Source organism: Podarcis cretensis (genome assembly GCF_951804945.1).
Source record: "Podarcis cretensis genome assembly, chromosome: 1".
Lineage (NCBI taxonomy): Eukaryota > Metazoa > Chordata > Lepidosauria > Squamata > Lacertidae > Podarcis > Podarcis cretensis.
The window spans coordinates 18446443-18463380 of record NC_137170.1 but is presented as its reverse complement, the minus strand read 5'-3'; the positions used below and the strand labels follow the sequence as shown (position 1 = coordinate 18463380).

At 43.5% G+C, this 16938-nt stretch overlaps 1 protein-coding gene across 1 annotated transcript in view; it reads left to right on the top strand.

Annotated features, from left to right (window-relative positions):
• The first annotated feature begins 510 nt into the window (after positions 1 to 510).
• The window catches only part of EML1 (EMAP like 1), a 136242-nt gene continuing 119814 nt past the window's right edge, over positions 511 to 16938 (top strand). The window contains exon 1 of the mRNA XM_079948204.1: positions 511 to 737. Coding sequence (XP_079804330.1) covers positions 707 to 737 — 31 coding nt within the window. The 5' untranslated portion in view covers positions 511 to 706. The remainder of the gene's footprint in view (positions 738 to 16938) is intronic.

The following is a 16938-nucleotide window of genomic DNA, read 5'->3' as shown; positions in this document are numbered from 1 at the left end:
CAGGATAGCTAAATGGAACCTACATATTCAGAGGCAGAGTATTTCTGAATACTAGTTACTGGGGTTGGAGTTTGGCAATTGCCTCCATGTTCTGCTTGTATGCTTCCCAAAAATAATCTGCCTGGCCCTTAGCTGACAAGGTTTTCCCACACCTATGCACATTGAAGTGGGGGGGGGGGAGGAGAGAGACTTGCTTTCAGTTTCTCTCAAGTACATGAATATTAGTCACATGTTATGCAACAAGAAATGCCCTGGAAACAAGACCCAGTTACAAGCTTCTCCACATCATAATTATTTCAGTGGGCATTTGAGCCTGGATTCCCAGTGTAGTTCTTAAAAGCCTTTTTCATAAATATTCCATGGCCTTTTCGAGCCTGTAATGTGCCACAGTGACATTAAAGAGGAAGCTGTTCGAAGGGGAGGGATGTCAACAAATTTATCCACCAATAGCGTGCTCTTTTGGCACAAAAGCACATTCTTATCTTTACATCCCATAATGAGAAGGCAGAGCCAGAACTGGTTGCTGTGTAAACTCCTTGGGTACAGTTGAGAAGAAGAGAGAGAAGAAGAGAGAGAGAAAGAACTATTTCTCTTTGGTTAACATTTCTTCTGCTTGCCCTGACGGAGGAACGAGTTCTGCATTGGTGCTATTATTTTTCCCTGCGGTTTTTCCCCCTGAGAAGCATTAAAGGAAACTTCTTTTCACATGATGTCAGACTGCGAAGGGATAGCTGTGGGTAAGTGCCAGAATTATATTTACCACACTGTCCTGAAGTCTAGTTCACAGCCTCGGCTTTCAAAGGAGGCGGATGAGAAAAGCAGAACAATTCTAAGCCAAATGTTCAGTCCTGTCAGTTCAGGCACAGCAAGGCTGCAAACAGTCAGAGTGTTTTAGTCTGATTTCACCCTCCAAAACAGCCAGGTTCTTGCATAGCTGTTGTTGGACATTTGCTGCAGAGGTTATGTGGGGTTTTTAAAATGTTTTTCTTTGCTTGAAGCTTTGAATAATAGATCTATTAAGGTTCTTATCTGACGTATTTTTAAAAATCTAACTTCGTGCTTCTGGGGGAGGAATGCTATTAATAATTATATATGTATGAAAGGATATTGGGTGACAAACTGGTGAGAGCATGCAAAGTGACTAATTCTGTCAAAATGGCAGTGTCCAAATCTGTCCTTTAGAGCACTTGGAGAGGAATGTCTGGGAATGGGACCAGATATAAGCATCCTCTTGTAACTTACTTGTGTCACTTCCTAACTGCAAAAGGGCGACAGAAACGGAGGTGGGAAGCAATAAATATTAATCCAATGTTGGGGCAGGAGACATAACTTCACTTCAGTTTCAAAACAAGCATAGCAAAGCTAAGCCCATTCCCTTGCCGCACTCCAGATCCAACAGTACAAGTTTATATCCTTTTCCATGTAGCATAGTTTAAAGCCATCGCAGAACCGTTTTGTTTTGTGGACATGTCATGGAGCAATGCCCACTTTTGGAATACCAATTTGGGAGGCTAAGGAAGAGCGACTTTTCCCAGGCCACCCAATTTCCTCCATGGCTTAGCAGAGATTTGAACCGAGACCTGCCAAACACTTTGGTCCCCTGCACCATGAATATCCTCCAACATTTCTCTGATGAAATTAGGGATGTCTCATTCCATAATGATCATTTTACTTTTTATACCCCACACATCTTACTGGGTTGCCCCGGCTACTCTGGGCAGCTTCCAACATATGTAAAAACATAAAAAAACATCAAAAAAACCTTCCCAATACAGGATTGCCTTCAGAAGGCTTGGGGGGTCAGATAACTCCATACCCTCCAACATGTCTCCAATGAAAATAGGGATGTCGTAAGTAAAAGCAGGACATCTGTGTCCCCTTCACAATCCTCAGCCATGGCTGAAGAGGGCTACTTCTGAATGAACTGAAAGCAGAGTTCTCACAGCTAGTAACTACAGAGGTTTCAAAAACTACAACTTGTGCTTAAGGCAAGTGGTGTTGGGGCTTGTTTTTTTTGCCACCAGGTTTTTTTGATTTTGTAGGTAAATTGACCAAACAGTTTGATTTGTTTGCTTGTTTTTATGACTGTGTGCCTTAATATGGTATCTTGTCTACTGCTCTGCAAATGTAAACAAGATGATCAAGAGCTCTCTTTGCAAATAAATGTGTGGCTGCAGAAACTGACTTAATGTGAGAACAAGTTATTCTGTGCTCTGAACGTGTATTTCTGTGTTGTAGAATCCACCTGGTTTCGTCTTATATGTATGGTGTCAGCAATCCTTTGCATTAGGAAGGAAGGGGGGAGAGGGGTATTTTTGCTTGCCTTATCAAAAGGCATGCTGTGCCGCTAGTAACCAGAGCAGGTTGCTTGGCCAGCAGAACAGGCCTCAGTTTTAGAATCTGGAAACGTGTTTGCTTGCTAAGCATAGTGAGTCATATCAAGGAAGTGGGAGAGGACAGGGACATGGGATTCAGATGACAGAGACAATATTTAATGCACAGCTAATATGAATGAATCTACAGTGATGGCTGTTCATTAAGTTATATTCCCCCCGTTGCAAAAGAAAATGGCTTTGAATGTAATTTCTTGCAGGCAGAATGTGATATGACTGTTTTACTGCAGCATCACAATCTGGTTTAACCACTGACTATTCAGTTGATGCCAATCACATCTTGCTTCCCGGGGCCAATATCTTTGAGTGGGCCAATTTTCATCGCAGTCAAAGGGTTAAATATTCTCTCCCTGTGTGCCACAGGTGCGAATCCCACCCACCATCCCCACACAGTGGCTATTTAAAATTTCAAAGTAAGTGTGTCAACTGTTTTCACGTTAATTACCGTTAATATCAAGTTTGCCTGTCAGTATGGTACCCTTATTGTACGGCTTCTAATTTCTATGCAAGGCCACAATACGTATTTCGTCTAACTGTTCTCTGTTTCCCCATGGAAGGAGAGGCAAGCTTGCTCCATGTTTATTGGAAATATCCTAAGATAGTGACATACTGGAAACGACAAAGGTTTGACCTAGGTAATATATATGAGGCGTTAAAAATTACTGCTACTGTTTTCTCTTTCTTTCTTTCTTTCTTTCTTTCTTTCTTTCTTTTAAACAACCATATTTTCTCATGTATAAGATGACCCCTGTTTTTTTGGACCACAACAAAAAAAAATTGGGAGATTGCCTTATACACAGAAAAATATGGTAGTACCAGAAGATTTCTAAATGTTGATCTAACAGCAGGTAGACGCACAATCTATGACTGAGTGACTGTGAAAGGTTTGGGATATGGTGTACATGGTGAAGAGTAACAGCAACAAACCACAGTTGATCATTACATGCATGAGTTGCAGCTAGCCGCAGGGCCATGTGTTTCCCCTTCCTCTTCCCCTTTCCTTTGTACTTGGAGGGAGGAAATCAGTAGCTTCCATTTGCAATCTGAAACAAAGCACAGTTTGCTGTTCTAACTGAAAATGGTAAACTGCGGCTAGTGCGAACCATTGCTCACAAACCAGGATATTAATCCAAAATAAATACAGTAAAATCTGGAGGAGCAGAGTGCCGATATTTAAAGCATTCATATGTCACTGTGTGAGATGTACTAGTTCCTTGGAGCAAATGGGAGTTCGGGGCTTTCTGTAGATTGGTGTTTGCTCCGATTCAGCAGTAAAGAGCAGGTTTTCACAGGGAAAGCAATGTGTGTGTGGCTGCTGTGAGTGCTGGAAGGAAGACTGCTCCTTGCTGCAAGACCCATTTCCACGTGGCCTAGGGAGCAGGGCCACACTCGCATTGAACAACCAAAAGAGGCTCTGGGAGGCCAGAGGGACGTTGCTGGAACAACTCCTGTGTTGGGGCAACTTGCTAAAATGTTTCAAAATGTTTTAAACAGTTTTAATTTTGGTTTCTCCGTTTTGCTTTTGTTGAGTTGGAGTTGGTTAAATGTTTAGCTTGGGTTGGCATTTCTTTTAATTTGGGTATAACTGTAAATTGTTTGTTGTTGGTGTTGTTAGTTTCTATTGACTTATTAGTTTATTTATAGCCTGTGTAAGATACTTTGTTTTTTAATGTTTGATGTTTTATTATTATTATTTTATAAGCTGTAAGCCACCCAGAGTGCCAGGGGAAACCCAGTCAGATGGGCTGGATATAAATGATAAAATTATGATTATGATTATTTGTTTTTCTTGGGGCAGACCTGGGCCTAGAAAGCGAGGGCAAAAGGTATGGATAAGCCTGTAGAATAAGCAGACACCATCATTTCTGTGCTGTGTGCAGCCTACACAAGTATGCAGTCTGGGAACAGCTGCATAATTGTTCTTGCTAGATTGGGTAGGAGGAAAATGAAGGCAGGATAGGGGGAGTTCTTCTGCCTATGACCTCCTCTTGAGTTACAGTAGCTAGATGTAAATTGGCCAATATTTCTTTCCCACAAGAAGCCTTAATTATACACAGCTCTTCAGATCTTAGCAGGCAACTTCACCAGTTTGAAAATGCTGGGCTTGTCCTCCTTCCTTTGAATGGAAAATTAAATGTGTTGGGGGATGAGATGACAAGAGCAGAAAATAAAGGGGGACAGAGAAGTGCATGCTGGGACTTTAAAAAACAAGCACCAGGGGGAGGCATATAATTATCATTAAATGCAATGCAAAAATTGTACGTAAATAATTTTTAAAACACATAAACAAAGTCACCAAATGCAAATCAGGAAACCAGTCGCATTAAATAGAGGGAATCCATGTGCTCAAAATGAATACTCTTAGCCAGTGCTTTCCCCCCCCCCCTAAAAAAATGTTTAGGGGTACTGATTGATTGATTGATTGTATTTCTATGCCCCTTTTCATTCAAATGAATCTCAAAGCGGCTTACAACCAATAAATAACCATAACATAATAAAACATAATAGCACATCGCGAATACAGCATACATCGTATACAATAATTAACAGATTATCAATAAAACAGTTGCAATAAAAAATAAATTTAAAAAAACTTAACAGAACAGCAACTAAAAAATAAGCTAAACCTTCCAGTTACAGCAAGCCACATAATTAACAAATCAATGCAGCATTTAGAATCTATAAAATATTAAAAACATTAACAAATTAACAGCTTAAAAATATAAGCTAAGCACTAAGTTCATTCACACAATCTCTGCACCCCCAGGACTCATACCCTCTCCCCTTTAAAACAAAATAAAACTATACAGAAAATCAACAAGACAATAAATTGAAATGATAAGAATTACATTTATACTAAAACTAAACTAATCCCCAGCCCTAACAAATGTCCATCCCGCCCACAGCAGCACAAAAAACAAAACAAAACAAGAAAAACATTTAAAACACCATAGATCAGGGGTCAGCAAACGTTTTCAGCAGGGGGCCAGTCCACTGTCCCTCAGACCTTGTGGGGGGCGGGACTATATTTTGGGGGGCGAAATGATGCAAGAGCCCCACGAGCCCCGCTGGCTGCTTATCTGTGTCTTGCTAGTGGTGGCGGAGGGACGATGAGCAGTGTGCGAAGGGGCTCCAGAGAGGGGCTGCTTAAAATGGCGGCCACTTGAGCACTCCTGCTGCTGGCACCAGCAAGGCCCAGCCCCCTTCCTCCTCTAGGCAGGGCAGGGAGAAGCCAGGAGGAGGGAGGGAGGAGGCAGCACCACTGCCGTGTGAGGGAGAGGGAGGGAGAGGGAGGGAGAGGGAAAGAATGTGCACGCTGGCGATCCATGTGGTGATTCCTGGACCGTCTACAGGCCGGATCCAGAAGCATAGCTGTCAACTTTTCCCTTTTCTTGCGAGGAATCCTATTCGGAATAAAGGAATTTCCCTTTAAAAAAGGGAAATGTTGACAGCTATGTCCAGAAGGCAGTTGGGCCTGATCCGGCCCACGGGCCTTAGTTTGCCGACCCATGCCATAGATTAACAAGTATTTTAAACATTTAAAAACATTTTTGACATGTTCAGAGTAAGTGTGGGCCCCACCCCCTAGGCCAGGTGGCAATAGGCCTTGAAGCAGGGAACAACTTTCCCTCCACCTTGACCAGCTGTCCGTCTTCATTCAGCTGCTGCTTATGAATATCAGGTTGCTGGAACATCATCAATCTGCCATTTAATTCCGAAAGAATCTGTGGCTGCCAACCTGGCTATTATTTCTGAGACCTGGCTGGATGAAGCTGAGAATCCTGAATCCACCCAGCTGGCTCCAGTCAGGTGTTTAGCTTTGAACCAGCCTATGGAGGAAATCAGGCCTGTGCAGAAAAGATGTAGCATTTAGTATTTTCTCCCCTGGATCTCATGGAGCCATGATTCTCTCTGGTAGGTGGTGTTTTGGAAGAAGTGCCTCCTCTGGTTTCTGAAGGAGGATCTTCAGGGTCCAAGCTGTCCTTCAAATCTACTTGTTCATCGCCAAGAAGCTCTTCCAAATCACAACTCTGCTGCTTGAGGGTCAATATTCACTACTGGCTGTTCTTTCTTTATTTTTTTGGCCCTATCAGCATAGTGAAGGGTATTCAAAGTATCTTCGAAGTTCAAAGCTGCTGGGCTCACACATGCAAACATCAAGGTGTGGTTATTGCCTCTCAAGGAATCTTGCAAAAGGCATGTTAACTTGCAGCCCCTATCATTGCCCTTATTGATTTCCTCCTCAAGAGCGCTGATGACATTCCCCAGGCATAGGAATGCTTCCTTGATGCTAATCCCTTCCCGCAGTCCAACCCCTACTGCTTTGGTCTTGCTTTGCCTTTCTGAACCAGCAAGGTCTACAAAGTGCAGCTTGGAATGCAAAATGGTGTCTACTACTCCTCATTTTCTGCTCAATGGTCACATTGAAGATGGTGCGGGGAGCGTGATGACAGAGTGTTCATGGCCGTGGCAGCCACCGTTTGGGAGTTGTTCCCCTGCTCCGGGTGCTGGGTGATTTCTTTAGCAGGCTTCACCACGTACTCAGTTAGCCCCACAACAACAACAACAACAACAACAACAATAATAAATATATTATTTATACCCCACCCATCTAGCTGGATTTCCCCAGCTACTCTCATCATCATCATCATTTGTATGCCGCCTTTCCACAGTTAAAACAATGCTCAAGGCAGCTTACAATATGAAAAGATTTACATAATTACAAACATAGCAAAGTAGTCATAAAAATAAATAAAACTACATAACCAAACCAAACAATTTCCACATAAAAATAAAGACACAAAATCAGCAACAGCAGATTAAAATCAGATTAAAAAATTAAAATAAAGATTAAAATCAGCAACAGCAGCAACTCCCAGTAAAACTTTTCCCAAAATACCCCAGTCCTCCTGGGCAGCAGCAGCTATTAAGATCCTGTCAGGCCTCGCCCTAGGCCAGGCTTCCTCAACCTTGGCCCTCCAGATGTTTTGAGACTACAATTCCCATCATCCCTGACCACTGGTCCTGCTAGCTAGGGATCATGGGAGTTGTAAGCCAAAAACATCTGGAGGGCCGAGGTTGAGGAAGCCTGCCCTAGGCCAGGTGGAGAGAGGCAGGCACTCAAGCAGGTGAGTCTTCCTGGGTGGCAGCAGCAATCCTTATGAGGCCCATCAGGCCCCGCCCTTGCCCAGGAGGAGAGAGGCAGGATGTCTCCCCTGGGATCTTCATGGATGCTGACTGAAGTTGTCTTCTTTTGTGTTGGTGCCAAGAGGTCTAAGATGAGATGACCCTGGCCTCTTCCTTTGACATTTTATAATGTTATATTCAATTACTCCTTCAGGTACTCTCATTTTCCTACTCATATTGAAATACTGCCCCTCAACGAGGCCAAACTTAGTTTCACAAAATGTTTAGGCGTATGCCTCCCCCCTGAAAAAACGCACTGCTCTTATCCATACAGCAGGCTTCACCAGCCTGCTACCTTCCAGGTGTTTGGGAACCATAACTCCCATCAACCCCAGCCAGCATGCCAAGGCTGCCAGAGAGAGAGAAAATACAGCCGTACTTGGGTTTTTGAAAAGCTTTGTTCTCGAATGTTTTGGCTCCTGAACGCCGCAAACCTGGAAGCGACTGTTCCGGTTTGCTAACTGTTTTGGGGAGCCGAACGTCCGATGGGGCTTCCGTGGCTTCTGATTGGCTGCAGGAGCAATTGGGGAGGTGCCTGTATTATTAATTCTTGTCGCTTTACTCATGAAAGTGACCCAAACTGACTTACAACAGAAACACTAAAACCAAACACAACAAACATATCCTCTACCAATAGGTGCTCTACCAACAAGCCTTGAATATTACAAGGGACTGAAACTATCCAGGGTCTGTGATCTTCCCGAGTTTCAAAAATGGCACACAACTGCACACTCTGGCACTTTCGCAGGCAGGCAACTTAAAGAAAGCAGGGCAAGCGTAATGTGATCGTAGCTGCGTAAAGCGACCAGACAAAAACATGCTGCAGTGCTCTGAATCGGCTGCGAGCGAGAGGGAAATGCTGTGCTACTGGGCATATCTCAGATGTCCTCATTACCTCGATGAGGCACTGTGACAAGGTCAACCCAAAGCAGACATGGATGTAGTTTGGTCTTTTAGCCCCAAGTCACTGACTCCAGTAATGAAAGTAGATTATATGGCTTTTTGAACTGCCCTAGAGTTGTACCATTACTCTGAGCTGAGCGGGGCATGCGGATGAGAAGTTTGGCCGGCGATGCATTGTGTTTCCCCTGCATTCTGTATGTATCCTAATTTTGGGATCATTTTCCCCAGCTGGTTTGCAATTGGTGATCCCACCCAGGGGGTCTGTGGCACATACCCATCAACTGTCCAAGAAATCCCCATTCCGGGGGCCATGTGCTCAAAAAGACATGAGATCATGGCAGGATGCGTGTGTTGCATGAGATCGCGGCACCCAAAAACGTGTGGTTTGGGGCACCATGGTTTTGTACAGGTCACATGACTCTCGCAGGTTCACATTTGGGCAAGCCATTTCCCTTCATATAATGCATTGTTGTATGCTGTTTCCCCTAATATGTTTGTTTATTTATTTATTTCATAACATTCATACACCGCTTGATTTATATTTTAAAAAAACAACAACACCTCAAAGCGCTTTACAAAAAAAGATAAAACAACAAAATCAAGAAAAAATTACAGCCCTACTTTAAAACAGAGAAAACTTAGAACACTAAAACAGATTGAAATTGCCTCAGCTTTTATATGCACATGTTAACGTGTGTGGGTTTTTTGTGCACATTCTTTGACTGGAGTTCAATGCACTGCAAAATGCAGCGAAACACGCCTTTTGCAGTACGGCTGCGTTTCGATTCGCTTATTGTTTCAGAAAATGCGAATTATGTAGCTTCTCCTTTAAATGCAAACTGAACTGAGTATGTTCCCCATCCGTATCTGTGGGTAAAGAGAACTCTAAAGTCCATTTCCCAAGAGACACCTGTACCAACAGATTTTAAGTGCAAAAGACATTTCCGTCTCTTTGAGAGGACTGGGGTTTGCTTTGGCTTCTTTCCACAGTAGCAATTATATTGACATACTTGCACTATCCATTAGCAGAAAGTACATGGATGTTCCGCCATCCCTACATGTAGATAAAAGCAAAACACTTCAATTATCTAAGTGCTTTCCCTCGTGTGTATTATTTTCCTTTTGTAAAGCAGTGGCGCTCAATTCCTATAGGGGCTTAGCTGATTTTGACGCATTCAGCATTTTGATTAGAAAACGTGCTCCCAGTGTAATCACCCCGATTCTTACTTACAGCCCCTTTGACTCCGGAATAAATCTGTGAAGTTGAGCAAAGGATCTTCAAGTGTTGTAGCCTTCCTCCTTCCTGTCCTTCTCAAACCACCTGGTGCCCTAAAGATGCTGGAGACTACAGCTCCCATCAACTACTGGGACTGATGGGAGTTGTAGTCTGGAGGGCAGCTTGTTGGCACTAGGCATGCTTACGGAATTCAGTCTTTGGGAACGTTGTTGTGAACTGAGCCAAGCTGCAGCCACACACACACCATACATTCTTTGGGGGGGAGCTGTGACTGTTTAAGGTGGTATCAGGGGGATTTGAACACTCACAGCTTCCCTAAAGAATTCTGGGAGTTGTAGTTCTTCAGAGAACCTGATTCCCCTCACAGAGCTACAGTTTTCAGAGTCGTTTCTTCCTAGGGAACTCTGACAATTGCAGCTCCATACCCTTCAAGCGTCCCTATTTTTCCTGGGACATAGGGGCCTCCTAAGAACTCTCTCTGCCCTTTTAACAAACTACAGCTCCCAGGATTCTTTGGTGGAAGCCATGACTGTTTAAAGCAGAATCATAGTGCTTTAAATGTAGGGTGTGAATGTGGCCTGCATTTCTCAGGCTAAAGTGCGGATCAAAACTCAATGTGCAGATTTGAATGTTTTAGTTTTATTTTTATTTTTTTATTAAAGATTTTCTTGATTTACAAAAGTGTGTGCAATGTCTCTCTCTTGTATTTTTACCCCCGTGTAACATTTTTACAAATCAGTTTCATTTGTTGAGACATTAGGAAGCAAAGGGGGAAAGGGGGTGGGAGATGGGTGGGGGTGGGGGTGGGGGTGGGGTCGGGTGGCGATGTTTCTATTTTATTTACTGTATGTAGGGTTTGGTGTCAGTGTTGTTTGTGCAGTTTCTTTGCCGTTTACTTGTGTTCCTTTGCTGGTGAGAGAGGTTGGGGTTGGCCTAGGGTTTGGTTATTCATTTGTGGTTGGCTGTGGTGGTCTTTGTTTTCATGTGTGAGTGGGGTGGGTGGGTTTTTTGGATCAGGTTAGCTGGAACTTTTTATTTTGAGATAAAATTGTATTTAAAAACACATAATTGTGGATTTTTTTTAAAAAAATGCAGATTATTGCAGAAATGAGATTGAATGACATATGGGAAAGTGGCACGTACTGAAGTAAATCATTGTTCATCTGTACACGACACACATAAAGAGCCAAGAAAATGAATGATGAAGAGAACCTTCGCGTGGCATGTTGCTGAATGCTTGTTTGTGAATGGTGCCTTTTTCTTTCTTTCTTTCTTTTTTGCTGTGGTATTGATGAATTCAGATGTGAAGAGATTAATATTGCTGGAGAGGGCCCTGCAGTTGAGCTACGGGAATGTCTCTACATTCATTTAATGGCCTTTTGCTGAGAAACTGAATTGCCCTTTCTAGCTCTGATGCAAGTAGGGCATAGATCTTAGGGCGGTTTACAACATAAAAACATAATAGAAAAAAAACACAAAATACATAATAAGGGCACCTGATGTTAAGCCCTATATTAAGCAAGATTTAAATGATTTGCAAATTTAATAAACCAGAGCCACCACCTATTGTTAGAAGAAAAGGTTGTACAGTGGTACCTCTGGTTAAGTACTTAATTCGTTCTGGAGGTCTGTTCTTAACCTGAAACTGTTCTTAACCTGAAGCACCACTTTAGCTAATGGGGCCTCCTGCTGCTGCCGCGCCACCAAAGCACGATTTCTGTTCTCATCCTGAAGCAAAGTTCTTAACCTGAAGCACTATTTCTGGGTTAGTGAAGTCTGTAACCTGAAGCGTCTGTAACCTGAAGTGTATGTAACCTAAGGTACCACTGTATATAATGTTTACTTTTCATTTCTATTTTAGTAACACCACAGAGCCAAAATTACCTTAAAGAACTAGAAGGAGGTCTTTAATCTCACCTCTTACTGATTAAAATTTGCCATCATCAATAAGCAGTAGGTCCAGCTGAGCAGTTTTAGTTGATTAGTTGATTCCAAAGCTGTAGTTGATTTAATCTGCTCATCGAAGTGATTAACCCTTGCACCCCACAATAGCTTCATGAAAATGATTCCAAGCCATACAAAGATCTTTTATCACAAGTCAAGGGACATGATAAACCTAATTCTCATTTTCAAAAAAGGACTGTCGGAAATTCTTAGCTCTCACCATGTTCCAGAGATGTTATCCATTTATTCACAGCAACATTTCAAATATGCTCAGTCTGGTCTATAGAGGTGACCCCTGTCCTCATAGGTCAATTCCTCTGTGTGCTGCATATTAAACCATCATTTAGCACAACAGGGGAGGAAGTGTGAAGAAGTTGTTTGTATCAGCCTCCTAGGTTTAAAACAAAACTACAGGTTCTATATCTTGCACCAACCCCACCACTAGTAAGTACCTGTGTTACAGATGATTCATTGGATCCCAGTTTGACTATCATAAGTGAGGTGGCAGGATAGCAGCTGAATACTATTAAAAGCATAGATCAGGCTTTCCCAAAGCTCTGAGCTCATTGACCCTCTAATGAGCTTATCAAGCTATCATCAACCCCACCCAACCCAATTCTTGGGAATGTGAGTCAACAAACATCAATGTATAATCAACATTTATCAAGCAACAATCCTTGGAGGTTTTCCAAAAGGCAGCTTGTTTTGATATCTTTGCATCTTTGGAAGAGAGAAAGAGGAGTCAAAACAAAAAAAATTCCTTCCAGTAGCACCTTAAAGACCAACTAAGTCAGTTCTTGGTATGAGCTTTCGTGTGCATGCACACTTCTTCAGATACACTGAAACAGAAGTTTCCAGACCCTTCTATATAGTGAGAAGGTGGGGAGGGGTATTACTCAGAAGGGTGGTGGGAATGGGTGATTGGCAGATAGACCAGGTTTCTCCATGGTTTTAAGTTTGGTGATAAGTTGTAATTCAGCAGCTTCTCTTTCCAGTCTATTTCTGAAATTCCTTTGTAGTAAAACAGCTACTTTAAGATCTTGTATAGAATGTCCTGGGAGATTGTCCAATATAGAGAGCTGAAGGACACTGTGTTGGCAAAATGCCAATATAGAGAGCTGAAGGACACTTAAAACCATGGAGAAACCTGGTCTGAACAAATACCTTGGATTCTTATCTCATTATACATGACAAAGCCATTTTTCACCTTTTCACCCCTTGCTTTTTCCTGTAAGACCTATTGCAGTCGTTAAGAATCGTCAACAGGCTCATCACAGCTATCTGCCAATCACCCATTCCCACCACCCTTCTGAGTAATAACCCTCCCCACCTTCTCACTATATAGAAGGGTCTGGAAACTTCTGTTTCAGTGTATCTGAAGAAGTGTGCATGCGCACGAAAGCTCCTACCAAGAACTGACTTAGTTGGTCTTTAAGGTGCTACTGGAAGGAATTTTTTTTGTTTTGACTATGGCAGACTAACACGGCTACCTATCTGTAACTAGAAAGAGGAGTGTTTGCATTATTCTTTGGCGCAGTAGGAAGTAATTGTTCTAAAAAGCAAGATGCGCCCTTTATTTCCGAGACACGTAGTTCTCAGTTAATTTTTGTGTGCGATGACTTATAAGCTTCTTTCCCTTCACCTGGCCCTTTTTAAAAACTCTCTTTTGACCCCTAGGTCTTTATTCATCTCCTGCACAGTCCCATCTACCCCACAGGGGAGGGGCAATAGCAACCACTTTGGCAAACAGATGTTTAAAAAGGTAAAGGTAAAGGTACCCCTGCCCGTACGGGCCAGTCTTGACAGACTCTGGGGTTGTGCGCCCATCTCACTTAAGAGGCCAGGGGCCAGCGCTGTCCGGAGACACTTCCGGGTCACGTGGCCAGCGTGACATCGCTGCTCTGGCCAGAGCCAGAGCCAGAGCCAGAGCCGCACACGGAAACGCCGTTTACCTTCCCGCTGGTAAGCGGTCCCTATTTATCTACTTGCACCCGGAGGTGCTTTCGAACTGCTAGGTTGGCAGGCGCTGGGACCGAGCAGCGGGAGCGCACCCCGCCGCAGGGATTCGAACCGCCGACCTTTCGATCGGCAAGTCCTAGGCGCTGAGGCTTTAACCCACAGCGCCACCATACTAAATCACTTCCTTCCCTTGCCACACCTCAGCTAATCCTATGAATCAAAGGCAGTCCAAAGCTGTGCATTAAATTAGCAGGAATTTGATGTGACAACAACCCCCTAGGCAGCAGGCCTGAAGATGATGAAAAGCAGGTAAGAGTCCCTGGCAAAGGAATGTGGATGTGTAGGAATAACATTATCGAAATGGGCTCACAGCCGATGCAAGAGAGTGGTCCTGCTGAGACACATGAATGAGAGCATGTCAGAAGTGTCCCCTTGCTGCGCACAAAACATTTTCAAGAGCACCCCCGCGATCCATGGACGTTGCAAGCAACAATAGATCACAAAGCGCCTGGATTCGTGGAATGCAACCTACATCTGCTGCAGGAGGCCATTAGAGTAAAGAAAAGAAAAGAAAAAGATAGACGCCTCCTCCCCATAAGTAAAACATTTCCATGTTTCAGCCTGATTGAAGATTTTCAAGCCCTGGGTGCTCAAAGAGATAACGCTGCGGGAACTCTCTCTCTCTCTCTCTCTCTTAAAGGGGGGGAATCTTCACTCTGTCTGAGATCTTACGTTAGAACAAGGGAGCTTTTTGTCAGACCAAGATCTGAGCCGAGCTACTTGATAAATTAAATTACCTTGTCCTGAGAATGGAGAGGGAATATGGGGATAGAATCTGCTGGAGCATTTTGCCATAGAAGATTGAGATCGTATGCTTTGTACCGGCTCTGCTGCTACTGTGGTTAAGTCAGATCCAGGGGAATGTGTTGGTCCTCTGAAATCACACCCAGAGGGGCGGTAAAAACAGTATTTATTAGGATGATAGGAACAGTAAAGCAGCACTCATTGGGATCATACTGTGTATAATGTTTGTAGTAAAGGTAAAGGGACACCTGACCGTTGGGTCCAGTCGTGGATGACTCTGGGGTTGCGGTGCACATCTCGCTTTATTGGCCGAGGGAGCCAGCGTACAGCTTCCGGGTCATGTGGCCAGCATGACTAAGCCGCTTCTGGCGAACCAGAGCAGCACACGGAAACGCCGTTTACCTTCCAACCAGAGCGGTGCCTATTTATCTACTTGCACTTTGACGTGCTTTCGAACTGCTAGGTCGGCAGGAGCAGGGACCGAGCAACGGGAGCTCACCCCGTCGCAGGGATTCAAACCGCCAACCTTCTGATTGGCATTCCCTCCCACCCCATCCTCCTACCTTTGATATTTGTTGAGCACCCTGCCTGAGGAAGAGTTCTGCATAACTCAGAACCTTGCACGCCACATTGTGTCTTTTGCCCTGGGATCACTAGATATAAGATGGGACAGAAAATAAATAAATAACAGGCTCTGAGCCAAGATTGGCCTGAATAGAGATATTGTTTTACTCTTCTTGTGAATTCTGCCTCATCTCTGTGGGTGTTTCTGCTGACTCTTTTGCTGTTAAATAGGTTGGGCGTTTGCTCTGGGCAAGTGGAGTAGGAGAGGATGGTAGGAGGAACGATCACATGAGACCTTTTGGCTGCATTGCCGCTGAGTTTAGGAGACACAACTGCAGTTGCATTTGATGGTCTTATGTAAAACGTACAGACAAACCTCGGTTCCCAAACACCTGCGTTTTGGAATGCTTTGGCTCCCGAATGCCGAAAACCCAGAAGTAAGTGTTCTGATTTTTGAACGTTTTTTGGAAGTCGAACGTCAGACACAGCTTCCACTTGAGTGCAGGAAGCTCCTGCAACCAATCAGAAGCTGCACCTCGGTTGTCGGAACATTCCGGAACGGGCTTTCAGAACAATACATTTTGACTATTAATGTAAAAATGTGGCTATGGACCCTTCGGCAATGAAGGAGGGTGCCCGTGTAAAGAGAGCTGTAGCAAGAATAATCTTAAAATAAAACTGGTTAGCAAATGGGAAGGACAGGGTAGGAATCTGTTTAATGAATGTGGCAATTTATTTAATGAATGAATTCATTTAATGAATTACTTGTGATCATGGGTGAAATCCAACGATGTCCATCCACCTGTGAAATAGACTCTGTTGGCAGTAACAGATTCCCCCAGCATCCCCAAGTTTGCCCCAGGGGATAGGAGAACAACCAGAGTCTATGCGCCTGAACCCCTCAAGGAACTGAAGCTACCACTCCCCATTGCAAGTACAATACAGGCAACCGCAATGCCTCCAGGACCACTTCTCCCCATATAAACTGTCCTGGACTCTGTGTTCATCTTCTGATGCCCTTCTTTGTGTGCCTCCTCCTTGAGAGGTCCAGAGGGTGGCAACATAAGAACAGGGCCTTTTCTGCAGTGGCTCCCTGTTTGTGAAATGCTCTCCCCAGGGAAGTTCGCCAGGCACCTTCTTAATATACCTTTAGACACCAGGAGAAAATGTCCCTCTTTAACTAGGCCTTTGGCTGATTAATATTCTACAGCCTTTGTATTTTATTCTGTGAACTCTTTTCTTCTTTCTCCTCTTACAGTCATACCTCGAGTTGAATACACTACGAGTTGAGCACGTTTGAGTTGCGCTCCGCAGCAACCCGGAAGTAACACGTTGTGTTACTTCCGGGTTTCGCCGCTTGCGCATGCGCAGACGCTCAGAATGACGTCACACGCATACGCAGAAGCGGTGAAAAGCGACGCGCGTGTGCACAGACATGCCGGCGCTAATTATGTTTCTTTTAGCATTACTGGATTATGGCCAGAAACAGTTTTTATTAAGGTGATTTCAGTTAAAAGAAATAAAGTGATATGGGGCGGGGGTGGGGGGAGAAGGAAAAGTGAGAGGAAGAAAAACAATAAAGATACATATAAAAATGAAAATATACCCCAAAAAGCAATATATGACATTCCCATACATTCTTTTATAAATTGGTATAGTGTTATTGTCCTAGCGCTTATATAAATGCTAATGGCCTACTACATTTTGTACAAACTCATTCCAAATGTTATCGTATTTTCCAAACAGAATTTGCGCCTGTAAGCAGTGATGTCATATCCATTGATTGAAAGCTTATCGTATCTTTAATTTTCCAATTCCTCAACATCAAATCTCTTGGCCACCATTAGCACATGGAAAATCCATTTCCGTTGTCCCGTTGATAATTTCCATGCTGCAGATATATACAGTTCAATAAAATATTTTCCGCTGAAAGATTTAATCTTTTCT